We start from the raw sequence: 24,242 nt of genomic DNA, 5'->3' as shown, positions 1-24,242 counted from the left end.
ATCCTAGTAAATCTTTTCTGCACTCTTTCTAGTTTAATAATATCCTTTCTATAATAGGGTGACCAGAACTGTACACAGTACTCCAAGTGTGGCCTCACCAATGCCCTGTACAACTTCAACAAGACATCCCAACTCCTGCATTCAATGTTCTGACCAATGAAACCAAGCATGCTGAATGCCTTCTTCACCACCCTATCCACCTGTGACTCCACTTTCAAGGAGCTATGAATCTGTACTCCTAGATCTCTTTGTTCTATAACTCTCCCCAACGCCCTACCATTAACGGAGTAGGTCCTGGCCCGATTCGATCTACCAAAATGCATTACCTCACATTTATCTAAATTAAACTCCATCTGCCATTCATCGGCCCACTGGCCCAATTTATCAAGATCCCGTTGCAATCCTAGATAACCTTCTTCACTGTCCACAATGCCACCAATCTTGGTGTCATCTGCAAACTTACTAACCATGCCTCCTAAATTCTCATCCAAATCATTAATATAAATAACAAATAACAGCGGACCCAGCACCGATCCCTGAGGCACACCGCTGGACACAGGCATCCAGTTTGAAAAACAACCCTCGACAACCACCCTCTGTCTTCTGTCGTCAAGCCAATTTTGTATCCAATTGGCTACCTCACCTTGGATCCCATGAGATTTAACCTTATGTAACAACCTACCATGCGGTACCTTGTCAAATGCTTTGCTGAAGTCCATGTAGACCACGTCTACTGCACAGCCCTCATCTATCTTCTTGGTTACCCCTTCAAAAAACTCAATCAAATTCGTGAGACATGATTTTCCTCTCACAAAACCATGCTGACTGTTCCTAATTAGTCCCTGCCTCTCCAAATGCCTGTAGATCCTGTCCCTCAGAATACCCTCTAACAACTTACCCACTACAGATGTCAGGCTCACTGGTCTGTAGTTCCCAGGCTTTTCCCTGCCGCCCTTCTTAAACAAAGGCACAACATTTGCTACCCTCCAATCTTCAGGCACCTCACCTGTAGCGGTGGATGATTCAAATATCTCTGCTAGGGGACCCGCAATTTCCTCCCTAACCTCCCATAACGTCCTGGGATACATTTCATCAGGTCCCGGAGATTTATCTACCTTGATGCGCGTTAAGACTTCCAGCACCTCCCTCTCTGTAATATGTACACTCCTCAAGACATCACTATTTATTTCCCCAAGTTCCCTAACATCCATGCCTTTCTCAACCGTAAATACCGATGTGAAATATTCATTCAGGATCTCACCCATCTCTTGTGGTTCCGCACTTAGATGACCTTGTTGATCCTTAAGAGGCCCTACTCTCTCCCTAGTTACCCTTTTGCCCTTTATGTATTTGTAGAAGCTCTTTGGATTCACCTTTGCCTGATCTGCCAAAGCAATCTCATATCCCCTTTTTGCCCTCCTGATTTCTCTCTTAACTCTACTCCGGCAATCTCTATACTCTTCAAGGGATCCACTTGATCCCAGCTGCCTATGCATGTCATATGCCTCCTTCTTATTTTTGACTAGTGCCTCAATCTCCCGAGTCATCCAAGGTTCCCTACTTCTACCAGCCTTGCCCTTCACTTTATAAGGAATGTGCTTACCCTGAACCCTGGTTAACACACTTTTGAAAGCCTCCCACTTACCAGACGTCCCTTTGTCTGCCAACAGACTCTCCCAATCAACTTCTGAAAGTTCCTGTCTAATACCATCAAAATTGGCCTTTCCCCAATTTAGAATTTTAACTTTTGGGCCAGACCTATCCTTCTCCATAGCTATCTTAAAACTAATGGAATTATGATCACTGGTCCCAAAGTGATCCCTCACTAACACTTCTGTCACCTGCCCTTCCTTATTTCCCAAGAGGAGGTCAAGTTTTGCCCCCTCTCTAGTCGGGCCATCCACATACTGAATGAGAAATTCCTCCTGAATACACTCAACAAATTTCTCTCCATCCAAGCCCCTAATGCTATGGCTGTCCCAGTCAATGTTGGGAAAGTTAAAGTCCCCTACTATTACCACCCTATTTTTCTTGCAGCTGTCTGTAATCTCCTTACATATTTGCTCCTCAATTTCCCGTTGACTATTTGGGGGTCTGTAGTACAATCCTATCAAAGTGATCTCTCCCTTCTTATTTTTCAGTTCTACCCATATGGACTCAGTGGGCGAACCCTCGGATATATCCCCTCTCACTACTGCCGTGATGTTCTCCCTAATCAAGAACGCAACTCCCCCTCCTCTCTTACCTCCTGCTCTATCTTTCCTATAGCATCTGTACCCTGGAACATTGAGCTGCCAGTCCTGCCCCTCCCTTAGCCATGTTTCAGTAATAGCTATAACATCCCAGTCCCATGTACCCATCCATGCCCTGAGTTCATCTGCCTTGCCCATCAGACTTACAACTGGTTAGAAAGGGGTGTAAAAAATCAACCAGGGTTCCTGCTCCGGATCCCTGCACTACGACCCACAGTTACACACCCCACGCTGCACTACGACCCACAGTTACACACCCCACGCTGCACTACGACCCACAGTTACACACCCCACGCTGCACTACGACCCACAGTTACACACCCCACGCTGCACTACGACCCACAGTTACACACCCCACGCTGCACTACGACCCACAGTTACACACCCCACGCTGCAGTGACCCACAGTTACACACTCCACGCTGCACTACGACCCAGTTACACACTCCACGCTGCACTACGACCCAGTTACACACCCCACGCTGCACTACGACCCACAGTTACACACTCCACGCTGCACTACGACCCAGTTACACACTCCACGCTGCACTACGACCCAGTTACACACCCCACGCTGCACTACGACCCACAGTAACACACCCCACGCTCCACTGCGACCCACAGTTGCACACCCCACACTGCACTGCAACCCAGATACACATCCCACACTGCACTGTGACCTACAGTTACACACACCCCACACTGCACTGTGACCTACAGTTACACACACCCCACACTGCACTGTGACCTACAGTTACACATACCCCACACTGCACTGTGACCTACAGTTACACACACCCCACACTGCACTGTGACCTACAGTTACACATACCCCACACTGCACTGTGACCTACAGTTACACACACCCCACACTGCACTGTGACCTACAGTTATACATACCCCACACTGCACTGCGACCTACAGTTACACATACCCCACACTGCACTGTGACCTACAGTTATACATACCCCACACTGCACTGTGACCTACAGTTACACATACACCACACTGCACTGTGACCTACAGTTACACACCCCACACTGCACTGTGACCTACAGTTACACATACACCACACTGCACTGTGACCTACAGTTACACACATCCCACACTGCACTGCGACCTACAGTTACACATACCCCACACTGCACTGCGACCTAGTTACACATACCCCACACTGCACTGTGACCTACAGTTACACACACCCCACACTGCACTGTGACCTACAGTTATACATACCCCACACTGCACTGTGACCTACAGTTACACACACCCCACACTGCACTGTGACCTACAGTTATACATACCCCACACTGCACTGTGACCTACAGTTACACACCCCACACTGCACTGTGACCTACAGTTACACACACCCCACACTGCACTGTGACCTACAGTTACACACACCCCACACTGCACTGTGACCTACAGTTACACACACCCCACACTGCACTGTGACCTACAGTTACACATACCCCACACTGCACTGTGACCTACAGTTACACACACCCCACACTGCACTGTGACCTACAGTTACACATACCCCACACTGCACTGTGACCTCCAGTTACACACCCCACACTGCACTGTGACCGACAGTTATACACACCCCACACTGCACTGTGACCTACAGTTGCACACACCCCACACTGCACTGTGACCTAGTTACACACACCCCACACTGCACTGTGACCCGTGTTGGATGCTCCTCTCATGTAACAATTTATATTCATTCAGAACACTGAATAAATCTGTGGCAGCCAAAACACTTTAACAAGTGATTCCCTTAAACAAAGCCCTCACCACACCCACTCTCAGTGAGGACCCTGCACTGCGCTTAGAATCATGGAAATTTATGGCACAGGAAGCCATTCAGCCCATCGTGTCCATGCCAACCTAATCACACGTTCCAGCACTTGGTTTGTAGCCCTATACTTACTGCACTTCAGGTGCACATCCAAGTACTTTTTAAATGAGTTGAGGGTTTCTGCCTCTCCCACCCTCTCAGGCAGTGAGTTCCAGACCCCCACCATCCTCTGGGTGAAAACATTCTCCTCAGCTCCCCTCTAATCCTTCCACCAATCACTTTAAATCTATGCCCCCTGGTTATTGACCCCTCTGCTAAGGGAAATAGGTCCTTCCTATCCACTCTATCTCGGCCCCTCATAATTTTATACACCTCAATTAAATCTCCCCTCAGCCTCCTCTGCTCCAAAGAAAACAACCCCAGCCTATCCAATCTTTCCTCATAGCTAAAATTCTCCAGTCCTGGCAACATCCTCGTAAATCTCCTCTGCACCCTCTCTGGTGCAATCACATCTTTCCTGTAGTGTGGTGACCAGAACTGTACACAGTACTCAAGCTGTGGCCGAACTAGTGTTTTGTACAGTTCCAGCATAACCTCCCTGCTCTTATATTCTATGCCTCGGCTAATAAAGGAAAGTAACCCGAATGCCTTTTTAACCACCTTATCTACCTGTCCTGCTACCTTCAGGGATCTGTGGACATGCACTCCAAGGTCCCTCACTTCCTCTACACCTCTCAGTATCCTCCCATTTATTGTCTATTCCCTTGCCTTGTTTGCCCTCCCCAAATGCATTACCTCACACTTCTCTGGATTGAATTCCATTTGCCACTTTTCTGCCCACCTGACCAGTCCATTGATATCTTCCTGCAGTCTACAGCTTTCCTCCTCACTATCAACCACACGGCCAATTTTTGTGTCATCTGCAAACTTCTTGATCAAGCCCCCGACATTTAAGTCAAAATCATTAATGTATAATCACAAAAAGCAAGGGACCTGGTACTGAGCCCTGTGGAACCCCACTGGAAACAGCCTTCCAGTCACAAAAACACCCGTCGACCATTACCCTTTGCTTCCTGCCACTGACAATTTTGGATCCAACTTGCCATTTTCCCTTGGATCCCACGGGCCTTTACTTTTCTGACCAGTCTGCCATGTGGGACCTTGTCAAAAGCTTTTCTAAAATCCATGTAGACTACATTAAACGCACTACCCTCATCGACTCTCCTTGTTACTGCCTCAAAAAATTCAATCAAGTTAGTCAGACACGAGCTCCCCTTAACAAATCCGTGCTGACTGTCCTTGATTAGTCCGTGCCTTTCTAAATGACAGTTTATCTTGTCCCTCAGAATTGTTTCCAATAATTTGCCCATCACCGAGGTTAGGCTGACTGGCCTGTAATTAGTGCTTCTTTCCATAGTTATGCAGCTGTAAATACTCTCTCCAGGCACAGCCCTATGTGCAGAGCAGAATCTGGAACTGTTCATAACTTGGAAAGGTCACAAAAGGTTACTTTTGTGAATCTAAGCAACCACCCAGTTAGAGTTCCCACGTACAGCGGGCACAGAGTGAACGGCTTGAGAGTTTGGTGAGTGTGGGAGTTCGGTGTAGTGGGGGAAGGAGGTGCTGCTTTTCCTAACTTTTCCGCAGAGTGGCAGCGGACCCGAGAGCGGGGATAAAAGCAGCAGACCGAGAGCGGGGATAAAAGCAGCAGACCGAGAGCGGGGATGAAAGAAGCAGACCGAGAGCGGGGATAAAAGCAGCAGACCGAGAGCGGGGACGAAAGCAGCAGACCGAGAGCGGGGATAAAAACAGCAGACCGAGAGCGGGGACAAAAGCAGCAGCTGACCGAGAGCGGGGATAAAAGCAGCAGACCGAGAGCGGGGACGAAAGCAGCAGCAGACTGAGGCCCGAGAGTGGGGATAAAAGCAGCAGCAGACCGAGGCCCGAGAGTGGGGATAAAAGCAGCAGACCGAGAGCGGGGATAAAAGCAGCAGACCGAGAGCGGGGATGAAAGCAGCAGACCGAGAGCGGGGATGAAAGCAGCAGCAGACCGAGGCCCGAGAGTGGGGATAAAAGCAGCAGCAGACTGAGGCCCGAGAGTGGGGATAAAAGCAGCAACAGACCGAGGCCCGAGAGTGGGGATAAAAGCAGCAGACCGAGAGCGGGGATAAAAGCAGCAGACCGAGAGCGGGGATGAAAGCAGCAGACCGAGAGCGGGGATGAAAGCAGCAGCAGACCGAGGCCCGAGAGTGGGGATAAAAGCAGCAGCAGACTGAGGCCCGAGAGTGGGGATAAAAGCAGCAGCAGACCGAGGCCCGAGAGCGGGGATAAAAGCAGCAGCAGACCGAGGCCCGAGAGCGGGGATAAAAGCAGCAGCTGACCTGCAACAAGAGAACACTACAGTGTGACGTCACAGGTGAGACAGGTAAGTGATTGGGAATGACTGTGGGCTAAGTTTTAAGTTAACATAACATATAAATAAATTTTTAAAATTAAACTTAATTTTTTTTATTCGTTCATGGGATGTGGGCATCACTGGCAAGGCCAGCATTTATTGCCCATCCCTAATTTAATTAATTTAATAAATTAAATAAGGTAAATAATTTGATTAACACTAAAATAATTAATTAAATAAAGGAGATGTGTTGCTGCTGCAATATGGGGGATCTTGTGGACAGTTTTGTCCAGGGCGACTACATCTGCGGTAAATGTCTGCGGCTCGAGGAACTTCGGCTCCGAGTTGAGCTGGAATCCGAGCTGCGGACATTGCGAGACATCAGGGAGGGAGAAAGTTACCTGGATCTTTTGCTCCAGGAGGTAGCTGCACCTCTTAGATTAAATACTTTTGAATTGACACGTGGTCAGGGACAGGAGGGTGTGACTGTGAGTGAGGCAGGTTCGGGGATCCAGGATCTCGTATTGCAGGAGCCTCAGTCCCTGAGCTTGTCCATTAGATTTGAGGTTCTTGCAACCCTTGTGGACAAGTGCGGGGACTGCGAGGAGGACGAGCAAACTGGCCACGGCACTGTGGTACAGGAAGCCGTTCAAGTGGGGGGAGTAAAAAGGAAGGTGGTTGTAGTAGGTGACAGTATAGTTAGGGGGATAGACACTGTTCTCTGCAGCCAGGAACATGAGTCCCGAAGGCTATGTTGCCTACCTGGTGCCAGGGTTAAGGACATCTCCTCCGGGCTGGAGAAGAACTTGGAGTGGGAGGGGGAGGATCCAGTTGTCGTGGTCCACGTCGGTACCAACGACATAGGTAGGACTAAGAAAAAGATTCTGCTGAGAGTATTTGAACAGCTAAGGACTAAATTAAAAAACAGAACCACAAAGGTAATAATCTCTGGATTGTTATCTGGGCCACAAGCAAATTGGCACAGGGTCAGTAGGATCAGGGAGATGAATGCGTGGCTCAAAGATTGGTGTGCGGGAAGTGGGTTTCGATTCGTGGGACACTGGTACCATTACTGGGGAAAGAGAGAGCTGTTCCGTTGGGACGGACTCCACCTGAACCAAACTGGGACCAGAGTTCTAGTGAATCGAATAACTGGGGAGGTAAATAAGGGGGGGGTGCGGGAGGGGCAGGGGGCGCGCAGGGAGGGTCCCGGTGGAGAGAAATCTAGAATACTAAAGAGAAAAAACAAAGAAGCAGTGCTGGAAAGTGACTGGGGTAAGGATTATCAGATTGTGTCAGGAAGGGACAGAGCGTACAAACAAAAGACAACAGGGTCCGGGGTAAGAAAAAATAGTAATAAAACAAATTGGGCCATTGTACAAAAAAATGTTAAGATGTCTAAAAATGTAAAAAAGACAAATCTAAAGGCCCTGTATCTGAATGCACGAAGCATTGGTAATAAGGTAGACAAATTAACAGCGCAAATAGATATAAACAGATATAATATAATTGCGATTACAGAGACATGGCTGCAGGGTGACCAAGGCTGGGAGCTGAATATCCAAGGGTATTCGATATCTCGGAAGGACAGGCAAAAAGGAAAAGGAGGTGGGGTGGCGTTGTTAGTGAAGGATGAAATCAGAGCAATAGTGAGAAAGGATATTGGATCTGAAAATCAAGATGTGGAATCAGTCTGGGTGGAGTTAAGAAGCACCAAGGGGCAGAAAACACTGGTGGGAGTTGTCTATAGGCCTCCAAACAGTAGTGGTAATGTCAGGGACGGCATCAAACAGGAAATTAGAGATGCATGTAACAAGGGTACTACAGTAATCATGGGTGACTTTAATCTGCATATAGACTGGCCAAACCAAATTAGGAATAATACTGTGGAGGAGGAATTCCTGGAGTGTGTACGAGATGGTTTTTTAGAGCAGTATGTTGAGGAGCCAACCAGGGAACAGGCGATCATAGATTGGGTATTGTGCAATGAGATCGGGTTAATTAATAATCTTGTTGTGTCGGGTCCTTTGGGGAAGAGTGACCATAACATGATAGAATTCTTCATTAAGATGGAAAGTGAAATAGTCCAATCCGAAACTCGGGTCCTAAATCTAAACAAAGGAAACTACGAAGGTACGAGGAGTGAGTTGGCTCTGATAGATTGGGGAGTTTCATTAAAAGGCATGACAGTGGATAGGCAATGGGTAACGTTTAAGGAACGAATGCATGAATTGCAACAATTATACATTCCTTTCTGGCGTAAAACACAAAAGGAAAAGCGGCCCAACCATAGCTAACAAAAGAAATTAAGGATAGTATTAGATCCAAAGAAGAGTCATATAAAGTTGCCAGAAAAAGTAGCAAGCCTGAGGATTGGGAGCAGTTTAGAATTCAGCAAAAAAGGACCAAGAGATTGATGAAGAGGGGAAAAATAGAGTATGAGAGTAAACTTGCAAGGAACATAAAAGTGGACTGTAAAAGCTTCTACAAGTATGTAAAAAGAAAAAGATTAGTGAAGATAAATGTAAGTCCCTTACAGTCAGAAACAGGAGAATTTATAATGGGGAACAAGGAAATGGCAGAGCAATTAAACAAATACTTTGGTTCTGTCTTCACGGAAGAGGACAAAGATAACTTCCCAGAAATGCTAGGGAACCAAGGGACTAGTGAGAAGGAGGAATTAAAGGAAATTAGTATTTGCAAAAAATAATAATGCTGGAGAAATTAATGGGACTGAAAGCTGATAAATCCCCCGGGCCTGATAATCTGCATCTCAGAGTATTAAAAGAGGTAGCCATGGAAATAGTGGATGCATTAGCTGTCATCTTCCAAAATTCTATAGATTATGGAACAGTTCCTGTAGATTGGAGGGTGGCAAATGTAACCCCACTATTTAAAATAGGAGGGAGAGAGAAAACAGGGAACTACAGACCAGTTAGCCTAAATTCAGTAGCAGGGAAAATGCTAGAGTCTATTATAAAGGATGTGATAACAGGACACTTAGAAAATATCAACGGGATTAGACAAAGTCAGCATGGATTTATGAAAGGGAAATAGTGTTTGACAAACCTATTGGAGTTTTTTGAAGATGTAACTGGTAGAATAGATAAGGGAGAACCAGTGGATGTGGTTTATTTGGATTTTCAGAAGGCCTTTGATAAAGTCCCAAGAAGATAGATGAGTAACCAAGAAGATAGATGAGGGCTGTGCAGTAGACGTGGTCTACATTGACAAGGTACCGCATGGTAGGTTGTTACATAAGGTTAAATCTCATGGGATCCAAGGTGAGGTAGCCAATTGGATACAAAATTGGCTTGACGACAGAAGACAGAGGGTGGTTGTCGAGGGTTGTTTTTCAAACTGGATGCCTGTGTCCAGCGGTGTGCCTCAGGGATCGGTGCTGGGTCCGCTGTTATTTGTTATTTATATTAATGATTTGGATGAGAATTTAGGAGGCATGGTTAGTAAGTTTGCAGACGACACCAAGATTGGTGGCATTGTGGACAGTGAAGAAGGTTATCTAGGATTGCAACGGGATCTTGATAAATTGGGCCAGTGGGCCGATGAATGGCAGATGGAGTTTAATTTAGATAAATGTGAGGTGATGCATTTTGGTAGATCGAATCGGGCCAGGACCTACTCCGTTAATGGTAGGGCGTTGGGGAGAGTTATAGAACAAAGAGATCTAGGAGTACAGATTCATAGCTCCTTGAAAGTGGAGTCACAGGTGGATAGGGTGGTGAAGAAGGCATTCAGCATGCTTGGTTTCATTGGTCAGAACATTGAATGCAGGAGTTGGGATGTCTTGTTGAAGTTGTACAGGGCATTGGTGAGGCCACACTTGGAGTACTGTGTACAGTTCTGGTCACCCTATTATAGAAAGGATATTATTAAACTAGAAAGAGTGCAGAAAAGATTTACTAGGATGCTACCGGGACTTGATGGTTTGACTTACAGGGAGAGGTTAGACAGACTGGGACTTTATTCCCTGGAGAGTAGGAGGTTAAGGGGTGATCTTATAGAAGTCTATAAAATAATGAGGGGCATAGATAAGGTAGATAGTCAAAATCTTTTCCCAAAGGTAGGGGAGTCTATAACGAGGGGGCACAGATTTAAGGTGAGAGGGGAGAGATACAAAAGGATCCAGAGGGGCAATTTTTTCACTCAAAGGGTGGTGAGTGTCTGGAACGAGCTGCCAGAGGCAGTAGTAGAGGCGGGTACAATTTTGTCTTTTAAAAAGCATTTGGACAGTTACATGGGGAAGATGGGTATCGAGGGATATGGGCCAAGTGCAGGCAATTGGGACTAGCTTAGTGGTATAAACTGGGCGACATGGACATGTTGGGCCGAAGGGCCTGTTTCCATGTTGTAACTTCTATGATTCTATAAGAGGTTAGTGTGCAAAATTAAAGCACATGGGATTGGGGGAATATACTGACATGGATTGAGAATTGGTTAAACGGCAGGAAACAAAGAGTAGGAATAAACGGGTCTTTTTCAGGTTGGCAGACAGTGACTAGTGGGTACCGCAGGGATCAGTGCTTGGGCCCCAGCTATTCACAATATATATCAATGATTTGGATGAGGGAACTAAATGTAATATTTCCAAGTTTGTAGACGACACAAAACTAGGTGGGAGCGTAAGTTGAGAGGAGGATGCAAAGAAGCTTCAAGGCGATTTGGACAAGTTGAGTGAGTGGGCAAATACATGGCAGATGCAGAATAATGTGGATAAATGTGAAGTTATCCACTTTGGAAGGAAAAACAGAAAGGCAGAGTATTATTTAAATGGTGATAGATTGGGAAATGTTGATGTGCAAAGGGACCTGGGTGTCCTTGTACACCAGTCACTGAAAGCAAACATGCAGGTGCAGCAAGCAGTTAGGAAGGCAAATGGTATGTTGGCCTTTATTACAAGAGGATTTGAATACAGGAGCAAGGATGTCTTACTGCAGTTATACAGGGCCTTGGTGAGACCACACCTGGAGTATTGTGTGCAGTTTTGGTCTCCTTACCTAAGAAATGATATACTTGCCATAGAGGGAGTGCAACGAAGGTTCACCAGACTGATTCCTGGGATGGCAGGACTGTTGTATGAGGAGAGATTGGGTCGACTCGGCCTGTATTCACTCGAGTTTAGAAGAATGAGAGGGGATCTCATTGAAATATATAAAATTCTGACAGGGCTTGACAGACTGGATGCAGGGAGGACATTTCCCCTGGCTGGGGGGGTCCAGAACGAGGGGTCACAGTCTCAGGATACGGGGTAGGACATTTACGACTGAGATGAGGAGAAATTTCTTCCCTCAGAGGGTGGTGAACCTGTGGAATTCTCTACCACAGAAGGCTGTGGAGGCCAAGTCACTGAATATATTTAAGAAGGAGCTCGATAGATTTCTAGACACAAAAGGCATCAAGGGGTATGGGGAGAGAGCAGGAACATGGTATTGAGATAGAGGATCAGCCATGATCATATTGAACGGCGGAACTGGCTCGAAGGGCCGAATGGCCTACTCCTGCTCCTATTTTCTATGTTTCTATGTGCAGACCGTACCTGTCTGGGAGTTAGAGAAGCTAACGCCCAGGATGACAATGTCCACAGGAGTGGTGAGAACGAGTAAGTGTCGGATGTGAGGCTGGAAGATCCCTAGAAACACAATATTGGATTCACATTAGACAGTCAGATTGATCGACCAGACACAAGGCCAGGGGCAGAGACAGACTCACACTGGCCCAGTTCACGAGCCTGTGACACAATGAACCTCTACGTGGCCCGTGTAGTGTGAGCACCGTGCAGCCTGTGTACTGCGAGCTCCACTCAGTGTGTGCTGCCCTTATCGTGACACTCAATTCATCACCTCAAACTACCTCCACCTGTCACAGACCTGTACCGAGCAGCCCTGTGTCCTGTACATCGACCCGTCACAGACCTGTACCGAGCAGTCGTGTGTCCTGTACATCGACCCGTCACAGGCCTGTAACGAGCAGTCATGTGTCCTGTACATCGACCCGTCACAGACCTGTACCGAGCAGTCGTGTGTCCTGTACATCGACCCGTCACAGACCTGTCCCGAGCAGCCCTGTGTCCTGTACATCGACCCGTCACAGACCTGTCCCGAGCAGCCGTGTCCTGTACATCGACCCGTCACAGACCTGTCCCGAGCAGCCCTGTGTCCTGTACATCGACCTGTCACAGACCTGTCCCGAGCAGCCCTGTGTCCTGTACATCGACCCGTCACAGACCTGTACCGAGCAGTCGTGTGTCCTGTACATCGACCTGTCACAGACCTGTCCCGAGCAGCCCTGTGTCCTGTACATCGACCTGTCACAGACCTGTCCCGAGCAGCCCTGTGTCCTGTACATCGACCTGTCACAGACCTGTCCCGAGCAGCCCTGTGTCCTGTACATCCACCTGTCACAGACCTGTACCGAGCAGCCCTGTGTCCTGTACATCGACCTGTCACAGACCTGTACCGAGCAGCCCTGTGTCCTGTACATCGACCCGTCACAGACCTGTCCCGAGCAGCCCTGTGTCCTGTACATCCACCTGTCACAGGCCTGTACCGAGCAGCCCTGTGTCCTGTACATCGACCTGTCACAGACCTGTACCGAGCAGCCCTGTGTCCTGTACATCGACCCGTCACAGACCTGCACCGAGCAGTCGTGTGTCCTGTACATCGACCTGTCACAGGCCTGTACCGAGCAGCCCTGTGTCCTGTACATCGACCTGTCACAGACCTGTACCGAGCAGCCCTGTGTCCTGTACATCGACCTGTCACAGACCTGTCCCGAGCAGCCGTGTCCTGTACATCCACCTGTCACAGACCTGTACCGAGCAGCCCTGTGTCCTGTACATCGACCCGTCACAGGCCTGTACCGAGCAGCCCTGTGTCCTGTACATCGACCTGTCACAGACCTGTCCCGAGCAGCCCTGTGTCCTGTACATCGACCCGTCACAGGCCTGTACCGAGCAGCCCTGTGTCCTGTACATCGACCCGTCACAGGCCTGTACCGAGCAGCCCTGTGTCCTGTACATCGACCCGTCACAGGCCTGTACCGAGCAGCCCTGTGTCCTGTACATCGACCCGTCACAGGCCTGTACCGAGCAGCCCTGTGTCCTGTACATCGACCCGTCACAGACCTGTACCGAGCAGCCCTGTGTCCTGTACATCGACCCGTCACAGACCTGTACCGAGCAGCCCTGTGTCCTGTACATCGACCCGTCACAGACCTGTCCCGAGCAGCCCTGTGTCCTGTACATCGACCTGTCACAGGCCTGTACCGAGCAGCCCTGTGTCCTGTACATCGACCCGTCACAGACCTGTCCCGAGCAGCCCTGTGTCCTGTACATCGACCTGTCACAGACCTGTCCCGAGCAGCCCTGTGTCCTGTACATCGACCTGTCACAGGCCTGTACCGAGCAGCCCTGTGTCCTGTACATCGACCTGTCACAGGCCTGTACCGAGCAGTCGTGTGTCCTGTACATCGACCTGTCACAGACCTGTACCGAGCAGCCCTGTGTCCTGTACATCGACCTGTCACAGGCCTGTACCGAGCAGTCGTGTGTCCTGTACATCGACCTGTCACAGGCCTGTACCGAGCAGCCCTGTGTCCTGTACATCGACCCGTCACAGACCTGCACCGAGCAGTCGTGTGTCCTGTACATCAACCTGTCACAGGCCTGTACCGAGCAGCCCTGTGTCCTGTACATCGACCTGTCACAGGCCTGCACCGAGCAGTCGTGTGTCCTGTACATCTACCTGTCACAGGCCTGTACCGAGCAGCCCTGTGTCCTGTACATCAACCTGTCACAGGCCTGTACCGAGCAGCCCTGTGTCCTGTACATCAACCTGTCACAGGCCTGTACCGAGCAGCCCTGTGTCCTGTACATCGACCTGTCACAGGCCTGTACCGAGCAGTCGTGTGTCCTGTACATCGACCTGTCACAGGCCTGTACCGAGCAGTCGTGTGTCCTGTACATCGACCTGTCACAGGCCTGTACCGAGCAGCCCTGTGTCCTGTACATCGACCCGTCACAGACCTGTACCGAGCAGCCCTGTGTCCTGTACATCGACCTGTCACAGACCTGTACCGAGCAGCCCTGTGTCCTGTACATCGACCTGTCACAGGCCTGTACCGAGCAGTCGTGTGTCCTGTACATCGACCTGTCACAGGCCTGTACCGAGCAGCCCTGTGTCCTGTACATCGACCCGTCAGACCTGTACCGAGCAGCCCTGTGTCCTGTACATCGACCCGTCACAGACCTGTACCGAGCAGCCCTGTGTCCTGTACATCGACCCGTCACAGACCTGTACCGAGCAGCCCTGTGTCCTGTACATCGACCTGTCACAGACCTGTACCGAGCAGCCCTGTGTCCTGCACATCGACCTGTCACAGGCCTGTACCGAGCAGCCCTGTGTCCTGTACATCGACCTGTCACAGACCTGTACCGAGCAGTCGTGTGTCCTGTACATCGACCCGTCACAGACCTGTCCCGAGCAGTCGTGTCCTGTTGTACAGTTTACCCAGGGGAGAGAAACACATGCATCAAGTGTCACCACTGAGGGAGGGCTGCAAACGCACAGAGCTCCCATGATCCCATTGCCATGGAGGAAGGGGGATGCACAGGGTTAACTCTGATCCCAAGCAGGATGCTGAGAGGTTCAACAGGCAGCTTTGAAACCTCCCCCCCCCCGCCCCCCCCAGATATCGAGTCAGTAACAGTGCCACATACAAACAGTGATCAGAACTGTGCACTTACCTGCTCTGGGTTTTACCAGTCCCACCGCCAGAATCGTTTCACTCAGCCCATCAAAATATGCCAGATCGCCCCTGAAAATGAAGAAGTGAATGAGCAGTGGCCTTATTGCATGGAATGTACAGTGCAGAAACAGGCCATTCGGCCTAACTGCTGTATGCTGGTGTTTATACTCCACACGAGCCTCCTTCCACTAATTACCTCTTCCCACCCTGACCCCTGTATCCCTCTATTCCATTCTCCCTCAAACTATATACTTCAACCACTCAACTTGGTAGCAAGTCCCACATTCTCACCACTCACTGGATGAAGCAATTCCTCCTAAATTCATTATTTCATCTGTTTGTGAATGTCTTATCTTAAAACCCCTTTGTTCTTTTTTTTAATTCGTTCATGGGATGTGGGCGTCGCTGGCGAGGCCGGCATTTATTGCTCATCTCTAATTGCCCTTGAGAAGGTGGTGGTGAGCCGCCTTCTTGAACCGCTGCAGTCCGTGTGGTGAAGGTTCTCCCACAGTGCTGTTAGGAAGGGAGTTCCAGGATTTTGACCCAGCGACGATGAAGGAACGGCGATATATTTCCAAGTCAGGATGGTGTGTGACTTGGAGGGGAACGTGCAGGTGGTGTTCCCATGTGCCTGCTGCTCTTGTCCTTCTCGGTGGTCGAGGTCGTGGGTTTGGGAGGTGCTGTCGAAGAACTCCCCCAGAAGTGGAAACAGCTTCTGCGTTTCCACTCTCCTGAATCTCTTAATCTTCAAGACTTCGATCAGGTCTCCTCTTTTCCAGAGAAAAGAGCCCAGCCTGCTTAATCTCTGATAGTTACACTTTCTCCAGTGTTTCAACATCCTTTCTGTCATGTGGAGACCAGCACTGTGCACAGTACTCCGTGTGGTCTAACCAAGGTTCGATGTCAATGTAACATTAGCTCCCTAATTTGTATTCTATTCCTGTATAAATGAACCCCAGGACTGTTTGACCTGGGTTCTCACTGGATAACCTGAAGCCCAGCCCAGGCCCACTGGGCCATTCCGTGCCAGTGGTCAGCTCGACATACCCATCCTCATAGTTCCACATAAAGATGTCACTGTCGATAGTCAGCCAAGCCTTCCCAATCTCGGGGAAAACACCCATCATACAATTGCATTGCATATCTGGGTGACATCAGATGTAAGGAAGCAACAGAGTCACAGATGCTGCAGAAGGAAAGGGTCAAACAAACAGAAACCAGAGAGGGAACACACCCCATCACTGAACCCAGAGAGGGGAACACACCCTATTACTGAACCCAGAGAGGGGAACACACCCCATCACTGAACCCAGAGAGGGGAACACACCCTATCACTGAACCCAGAGAGGGGAACACACCCCATCACTGAACCCAGAGAGGGGAACACACCCCATCACTGAACCCAGAGAGGGGAACACACCCTATTACTGAACCCAGAGAGGGGAACACACCCTATCACTGAACCCAGAGAGGGGAACACACCCCATCACTGAACCCAGAGAGGGGAACACACCCTATTACTGAACCCAGAGAGGGGAACACACCCTATCACTGAACCCAGAGAGGGGAACACACCCCATCACTGAACCCAGAGAGGGGAACACACCCTATCACTGAACCCAGAGAGGGGAACACACCCTATTACTGAACCCAGAGAGGGGAACACACCGTTTCACTGAACCCAGAGAGGGGAACACACCCTATTACTGAACCCAGAGAGGGGAACACACCCTATCACTGAACCCAGAGAGGGGAACACACCCTATTACTGAACCTAGAGAGGAACACACCCTATTACTGAACCCAGAGAGGGGAACACACCCCATCACTGAACCCAGAGAGGGGAACACACCCCATCACTGAACCCAGAGAGGGGAACACACCCTATTACTGAACCCAGAGAGGGGAACACACCCTATTACTGAACCCAGAGAGGGGAACACACCCCATCACTGAACCCAGAGAGGGGAACACACCCTATTACTGAACCCAGAGAGGGGAACACACCCTATTACTGAACCCAGAGAGGGGAACACACCCTATCACTGAACCCAGAGAGGGGAACACACCCTATTACTGAACCCAGAGAGGGGAACACACCCTATTACTGAACCCAGAGAGGGGAACACACCCTATTACTGAACCCAGAGAGGGGAACACACCCTATTACTGAACCTAGAGAGGAACACACCCTATTACTGAACCCAGAGAGGGGAACACACCCTATTACTGAACCCAGAGAGGGGAACACACCCTATTACTGAACCCAGAGAGGGGAACACACCCTATTACTGAACCCAGAGAGGGGAACACACCCTATTACTGAACCCAGAGAGGGGAACACACCCTATTACTGAACCCAGAGAGGGGAACACACCCTATTACTGAACCCAGAGAGGGGAACACACCCTATTACTGAACCTAGAGAGGAACACATCCTATTACTGAACCCAGAGAGGGGAACACACCCTATTACTGAACCCAGAGAGGGGAACACACCCTATTACTGAACCCAGAGAGGGGAACACACCCTATTACTGAACCCAGAGAGGGGAACACACCCTATTACTGAACCCAGAGAGGGGAACACACCCTATCACTGAACCCAGAGAGGGGAACACACCCCATCACTGAACCCAGAGAGGGGAACACACCCTATTACTGAACCCAGAGAGGGGAACACACCCTATTACTGAACCCAGAGAGAGGAACACACCCCATCACTGAACCCAGAGAGGGGAACACACCCTATTACTGAACCCAGAGAGGAACTGATCCCATGTTGCAGCCCCCCCTCCACCACACCCCACTCCCCGTTTGAACACACTGATGACACAGACCACTGCTCCCCCATGGATGCTCATTGTGAGCACCGGCTATTTCCTGGTATGTTTCTCCCTGATGGCCCATAACTGGCGCTGACGTGACACATGATTCATGGTTAAAAGCTACGGGCCGGTCTGTCTTACATACTCCGCAGCTTCATATCAAAACCAGGAGCGCTCAAACTCCTGCCGCTGTGGCTCAGCTCCTGGATTACACCAAGGTCATGGTGGAATCACCAAAGGATACGTCCAAACTGCTCCACCAGTTCCGGAGGGAGTGGGACTCTCCGGATGGGACTGATCTCTGGAAGGTTGGGCAGAGCAAGCAGGCCAGGTCCTTGCAGAGGATAATCCATATCTGTCATCCCCGACAGGGATGGACTGTCTGGGATTGAGGAAAAAGAAATAGGTCAGTAAACCCCATCCCAAAAAGTCTGGTTTTGTGCGAACAGTTCATTCCATGTGGGCTCTTTCATCCAAGAGATAAGAGAGAACCCCTCACCCCCGACCCAGAGAGAAACCCTCACCCCCGACCCAGAGAGAACCCCTCACCCCCGACCCAGAGAAAACCCCTCACCCCCGACCCAGAGAGAACCCCTCACCCCCGACCCAGAGAGAACCCCTCACCCCCGACCCAGAGAGAACCCCTCGCCTCCGACCCAGAGAGAACCCCTCACCCCCGACCCAGAGAGAACCCCTCACCCCCGACCCAGAGAGAACCCCTCACCCCCGACCCAGAGAGAACCCCTCACCCCCGACCCAGAGAGAACCCCTCACCCCCGACCCAGAGAGAACCCCTCACCCCCGACCCAGAGAGAACCCCTCACCCCCGACCCAGAGAGAACCCCTCACCCCCGACCCAGAGAGAACCCCTCACCCCCGACCCAAAGAGAACCCCTCACCCCCCGATGATAACAGATGTGATAACAGAACACTTGGAGGCATTAACGGGATTGGACAAAGTCAGCATGGGTTTATGAAAGGGAAATCATGCTTAACAAATCTACTGGAGTATTTTGAGGATGTAACTAGTAGAATAGATAGGGGAGAACCAGTGGATGTGGTGTATTTGGATTTTCAGAAGGCTTTTGATAAGGTCCCACACGAGGTTAGTGTGCAAAATTAAAGCACATGTGATTGGGGGGAATATAGAGTTATACAGCACGGATAGAGGCCCTTCGGCCCATCGTGTCCGCGCCGGCCATCAAGCCCTGTCCACTCTAATCCCATATTCCAGCATTTGGTCCGTAGCCTTGTATGCTATGGCATTTCAAGTGCTCATCCAAATGCTTCTTGAATGTTGTGAGGGTTCCTGCCTCCACAACCCTTTCAGGCAGTGAGTTCCAGACTCCAACCACCCTCTGGGTGAAAAAGTTCTTTCTCAAATCCCCTCTGAACCTCCCGCCTTTTACCTTGAATCTATGCCCCCTTGTTATAGAACCCTCAACGAAGGGGAAAAGCTCCTTAGTATCCATCCTATCTGTGCCCCTCATAATTTTGTACACCTCAATCATGTCCCCCCTCAGCCTCCTCTGCTCCAAGGAAAACAAACCCAATCTTCCCAGTCTCTCTTCATAGCTGAAGCGCTCCAGCCCTGGTAACATCCTGGTGAATCTCCTCTGCACCCTCTCCAAAGCGATCACATCCTTCCTGTAGTGTGGCGACCAGAACTGCACACCGTACTCCAGCTGTGGCCTAACCAGTGTTTTATACAGCTCCATCATAACCTCCTTGCTCTTATATTCTATGCCTCGGCTAATAAAGGCAAGTATCCCATATGCCTCCTTTACCAACTTATCGACCTGTTCCGCCGCCTTCAGGGATTTGTGAACTTGCACACCAAGATCCCTCTGACCCTCTGTCTTGCCTAGGGTCCTCCCATTCATTGTGTATTCCCTTGCCTTGTTAGTCCCTCCAAAGTGCATCACCTCGCACTTTTCCGGGTTAAATTCCATTTGTCACTGTTCCGCCCATCTGACCAACCCATCTATATCGTCCTGCAGACTGAGGCTATCCTCCTCGCTATTTACCACCCTACCAATTTTTGTATCATCAGCAAACTTACTGATCATACCTTTTACATTCATATCCAAGTCGTTAATGTAGACCACAAACAGCAAGGGACCCAGCACCGATCCCTGTGGTACCCCACTGGCCACAGGCTTCCAGTCACAAAAACAACCTTCGACCATCACCCTCTGCCTTCTGCCACTAAGCCAGTTTTGTATCCAAAGTGCCAAGGCACCCTGGATTCCATGGGCTCGTACCTTCTTGACCAGTCTCCTGTGCGGGACTTTATCGAAGGCCTTACTGAAATCCATGTATACCACATCCACTGCGTTACCCTCATCCACACGCCTAGTCACCCCCTCAAAATATACTGGCATGAATTGAGAATTGGTTGACAGACAGGAAACAGAGAGTAGGAATAAACGGGTCTTTTTCCGGGTGGCAGGCAGTGACTAGTGGGGTACCGCAGGGATCAGTGCTTGGGCCCCAGCTATTCACAATATATATCAATGAACTTTTATAGTTACATTAGGAAAAATAGGGTGGTCAGGAGCAGTGTTGGCCCCTTAAAAACTGAAAGTTGTCATTGACAATGGGGAAATGGCGGACATGTTGAACAATTACTTTGTGTCAGTATTTACAGTAGAAAAAGAGGATAGCATGCCGGAAATCCCAAGAAAACTAACATTGAATCGGGGACAGGGACTCGATAAAATTAACATAAGTAAAGCAACAGTAATGAAGAAAATAATAGCACTAAAGAGTGACAAATCCCCAGGACCAGATGGTTTCCATCCCAGGGTTTTAAAGGAAGTAGGTGAGCACATTGCAGATGCCCTAACTATAATCTTTCAAAGTTCTCTAGATTCAGGAACTGTCCCTCTGGATTGGAAAATTGCACATGTCACTCCGCTTTTTAAGAAAGGAGAGGGAATCCAGGGAATTATAGACCAGTTAGCCTAACATCTGTTGTGGGGAAAATGCTGGAGTCTATAATTAAGGATAGGGTGACTGAACACCTCGAGAATTTTCAGTTAATCAGAGAGAGCCAGCATGGATTCATGAAAGGTAGGTCGTGCCTGACAAACCTGATTGAATTTTTTGAAGAGGTGACTAAAGTAGTGGACAGGGGAATGTCAATGGATGTTATTTATATGGACTTCTAGAACGCATTTGAAAAGGTCCCACATAAGAGACTGTTAGCTAAGATAGAAGCCCATGGAATCGAGGGAAAAGTACGGACTTGGTTCGGAAGTTGGCTGAGTGAAAGGCGACAGACAGTAGGGATAATGGGAAGGTTCTCACATTGGCAGGATGTGACTAGTGGAGTCCCACAGGGATCTGTCTTGGGGCCTCAATTATTCACAATATTTATTAACTTAGATGAAGGCATAGAAAGTCTCATATCTAAGTTTGCCGATGACACAAAGATTGGTGGCATTGTAAGCAGTGTAGATGAAAACATAAAATTACAAAGCGATATTGATAAATTAGGTGAATGGGCAAAACTGTGGCAAATGGAATTCAATGTAGACAAATGTGAGGTCATCCACTTTGGATCAAAAAAGGATAGAACAGGGTACTTTCTAAATGGTAAAAAGTTAAAAACAGTGGATGTCCAAAGGGACTTAGGTGTTCAGGTACATAGATCATTGAAGCGTCATGAACAGGTGCAGAAAATAATCAATAAGACAAATGGAATGCTGGCCTTTATATCTGGAGGACTGGAGTACAAGGGGGCAGAAGTTATGCTGCAGCTATACAAAACCCTGGTTAGACCGCACCTGGAGTACTGTGAGCAGTTCTGGGCACCGCACCTTCGGAAGGACATATTGGCCTTGGAGGGAGTGCAGTGCAGGTTTACTAGAATGATACCTGGACTTCAAGGGTTAAATTACGAGGAGAGATTACACAAATTGGGGTTGTACTCTCTGGAGTTTCGAAAGTTAAGGGGTGATCTGATCGAAGTTTATAAGATATTAAGGGGAACAGATAGGGTGGATAGAGAGAAACTATTTCCGCTGGTTGGGGATTTTAGGAGTCGGGGGCACAGTCTAAAAATTAGAGCCAGACCTTTCAGGAGTGAGATTAGAAAACATTTCTACACACAAAGGGTTTTTGAAGTTTGGAACTCTCTTCCGCAAACAGCAATTGATACTAGCTCAATTGCTAAATTTAAATGTGAGATAGATAGCTTTTTGGCAACCAAAGGTATTAAGGGATATGGGCCAAAGGCAGGTATATGGAGTTAGATCACAGACCAGCCATGATCTTATCAAATGGCGGAGCAGGCACGAGGGGCTGAATGGCTGACTCCTGTTCCCCTTTTTGCTATTTGGATGAGGGAACTAAATGTCACATTTCCAAGTTTGCAGACGACACAAAGCTGGGGTGGAATGTGAGCTGTGAGGAGGATGCAAAGAGGCACCAATGTGATTTAGACAAGTTGGGTGAGTGGGCAAGAACATGGCAGATGCAGTATAATGTGGATAAATGTGAGGTTACCCACTTTGGTTGTAAAAACAGAAAGGCAGATTATCTGAATGGTGATAGATTGGGAAATGGGGAGGTGCAATGAGACCTGGGTGTCCTTGTACACCAGTCGCTGGAAGTGAGCATTCAGGTGCAGCAAGCAGTTCGGAAGGCGAATGGAATGTTGGCCTTCATTGCAAGAGGATTTGAGTACAGGAGCAGGGATGTCTTACTGCAGTTATACAGGGCCTTGGTGAGACCACATCTGGAGTATTGTGTGCAGTTTTGGTCTCCTTATCTGAGGAAGGATGTCCTTGCCATGGAGGGAGTGCAACGAAGGTTTACCAGACTGATTCCAGGGATGGCAGGACTGACGTATGAGGAGAGATTGGGTCGACTAGGCCTATATTCACTAGAGTTTAGAAGAATGAGAGGTGATCTCATTGAAACATATAAAATGTGTCTAACTCAGCCTTGAATGTATTCAATGACTCGGCCTCCACAGCTTTTTGAGGTAAAGAATTCCAAAGATTCACGACCCTCTGGGAGAAGAAATTCCTCCTCATTTCCGTCTTAAACGGGCGACCCCTTATTCTGAGACTATGCCCCCTAGTTTTAGATTCCCCCATGAGGGGTAACATCCTCTCAGCATCTACCCTATCGAGTCCCCCTCAGAATCTTGTATGTTTCAATAAGATCTCCTCTCATTCTTCTAAACTCCAATGAGTATAGACCCAACCTGTTCAATCTTTCCTCATAAGACAACCCTTCCATACCCAGAATCAACCTAGTGAACCTTCTCTGAACTGCCTCCAATGCAAGTATGTCCTTCCTTAAATAAGGGCACCAGAACTGTACGCAGTACTCCAGGTGTCGTCTCACCAGCACCCAGTACAGTTGTAGCATGACTTCCCTGCTTTTATACTCCATCCCCCTCGAAATAAAGACCAATATTCCGTTTGCCTTCCGGATTACCTGCTGCACCTGTGTGTTGACTTTTTGTGTTTCATGTACGAGGACACCCAGATCCCTCTGTACCGCAGCATTTTGTAGTATTTCTCCATTCAAATAATATTTTGCTTTTTTATTTTTCCTCCTTCACAAAGTGGATGACTTCACATTTTCACACATTATTTTCCATCTGCCAAATTTTTACCCATTCACTTAACCTGTCAATATCCCTTTGCAGACACTTTGTGTCCTCATCACAACTTGCTTTTCCACCTATCTTTGTATCATCAGCAAATTTGGCTGCAAGACACTCTGTTCCTTCATCCAAGTCATTGATATATATTGTAAATAGTTGAGGCCCCAGCACTGAGCCCTGCGGCACCCCACTAGTTACAGATTGCCTTTTTGAAAATGACCCTTTTATCCCGACTCTTTGTTTTCTGTTAGTTAGCCAATCCTCTATCCATGCCAGTACATTACCCCCAACACCATGAGCTCTTATCTTGTGCAGTAATCTTTTATGTGGCACCTTATCGAATATTCCCATCAAACACTCCCAGGGCAGGTCCAGCTGGATCCTGATCTCTCACTACCCAGATGGTAAATGGAATATTTATGTGTAACTGTCCTTTCCCGACACAGAGCTCGACTCAATCGAAGCCTTTCCCCATGTCCTGCAATTTGAACCGTGGTGTGTGTGAGCGACAGGCCCAGGAAGCTCCTTACTGTAATTGGGAACGGAGAGCAACTCCGACAGGTCCGGGTATAGCA

The 24,242-nt window shown here is 48.8% G+C and overlaps 1 protein-coding gene across 1 annotated transcript in view; it reads right to left on the bottom strand.

Moving 5' to 3' along the window:
- Positions 1–24,236, bottom strand: part of nup155 (nucleoporin 155) — a 239,580-nt gene extending 215,344 nt beyond the window's left edge. Inside the window, exons 1-5 of the mRNA XM_067978489.1 lie at positions 24,198–24,236; positions 18,286–18,423; positions 16,261–16,357; positions 15,212–15,282; positions 12,005–12,097 (exon numbers count right to left, since the gene is read on the bottom strand). Of these exons, the coding sequence (XP_067834590.1) occupies positions 12,005–12,097; positions 15,212–15,282; positions 16,261–16,357; positions 18,286–18,403 (379 nt within the window). The 5' untranslated portion in view covers positions 18,404–18,423; positions 24,198–24,236. The remainder of the gene's footprint in view (positions 1–12,004; positions 12,098–15,211; positions 15,283–16,260; positions 16,358–18,285; positions 18,424–24,197) is intronic.
- Positions 24,237–24,242: the final 6 nt, after the last annotated feature.

Source organism: Heptranchias perlo, unplaced genomic scaffold (genome assembly GCF_035084215.1).
Source record: "Heptranchias perlo isolate sHepPer1 unplaced genomic scaffold, sHepPer1.hap1 HAP1_SCAFFOLD_300, whole genome shotgun sequence".
NCBI classification, from domain to species: domain Eukaryota; kingdom Metazoa; phylum Chordata; class Chondrichthyes; order Hexanchiformes; family Hexanchidae; genus Heptranchias; species Heptranchias perlo.
Note: the sequence above shows the minus strand (reverse complement) of the source record. Positions and strands in the feature narration are given on the sequence as shown.